Here is a 959-nt window from a genome sequence, read left to right on the forward strand (position 1 = left end):
CTATCGAGGATTTCATCCTGCTGAAGATGAACTGTACAATCTTCAGCGTTTCTGCCTTAGATGTCGTCTTGATAGTGAGCTTCGATGGTTTCTCGACCTTTTTGGGTTTGGCCAACTTATGTAGGTCCTTCCATCGAAAATCCTTTTAGAATTTTCTAATTTCTGTTTCTAGCATTTCTTTTGTAATGGTTTACTTTGCGCTCTTTTAGAGCCCGTTTTGAAGTTTCTTTTGTGTAAACCGCCCATTAGTTGGCCTTATGAAATGCTATGTTTGAATTTGTCTTTTCGAATTACTCTTGTATGATCTTAATTTCTTGTAACGTCGGTTTATACTTTTTCAAGTACTTTCCGTTTATTCGTAAAATCCTTCGATCTTCATTTAATTCTTCGATCTCATATGCATTGTTCGAAAAGACTCTTAATATCTGCCACGGTCCTTCCCATCCGGGTGACCATTTTCCCAAAGCTCTATCTTTCTTATCCATTGGTAAAATGACTTTCCATACAAAATCTCCTTGGGCGAAAAACTTCGATTTTACCTTTTTATTATATGCTTTTTCTACCCTTTCCTTTTGTCTTGCAAGGACTTCTAACGCTGTTAATCTTTCTTCATCGAGATCGGTCAATTCGTCTATGACCATGTCTCAATAATGATTGACCGGTATTTCGCATTGCCTTTGGATTCTGACTGATTGCAGCAAAATCTCTACTGGTAACACGGCATCATGACCAAATGTTAACCTAAAAGGTGTAGTGTTTGTCGATTCTTTGGGAGATGTTCGACAGGCCCACAAAGCCTCGCCTAAAATTTCAGGCCAATTCTTTGGCTTTGCCTTGATTTTTCGTTTGATAATGGCAATGATGTTTTTGTTTGCCGCTTCAACCTGACCATTTGCTTGCGCATAATATGGTGTCGAGGTTAGAAATTTAAAGCCTGTATCTTCGGCAAATTTCGCCAT

The 959-nt window shown here is 38.5% G+C and overlaps 1 protein-coding gene across 1 annotated transcript; it reads right to left on the bottom strand.

The window, feature by feature from the left end:
* Nucleotides 1-644: 644 nt before the first annotated feature.
* LOC120576056 (uncharacterized) lies at nt 645-959 on the bottom strand. Its single transcript, XM_039827018.1, has one exon. It carries the CDS (start codon nt 957-959, stop codon nt 645-647), a length of 315 nt encoding a protein of 104 aa, XP_039682952.1.

Source organism: Medicago truncatula, chromosome 6, assembly GCF_003473485.1.
Source record: "Medicago truncatula cultivar Jemalong A17 chromosome 6, MtrunA17r5.0-ANR, whole genome shotgun sequence".
Classification (NCBI taxonomy): domain Eukaryota; kingdom Viridiplantae; phylum Streptophyta; class Magnoliopsida; order Fabales; family Fabaceae; genus Medicago; species Medicago truncatula.

Coding starts and splice junctions, on each gene's coding strand:
- LOC120576056 (XM_039827018.1), bottom strand. CDS start 959: ATGGCGAAATTTGCCGAAGATACAGGCTTTAAATTTCTAACCTCGACA.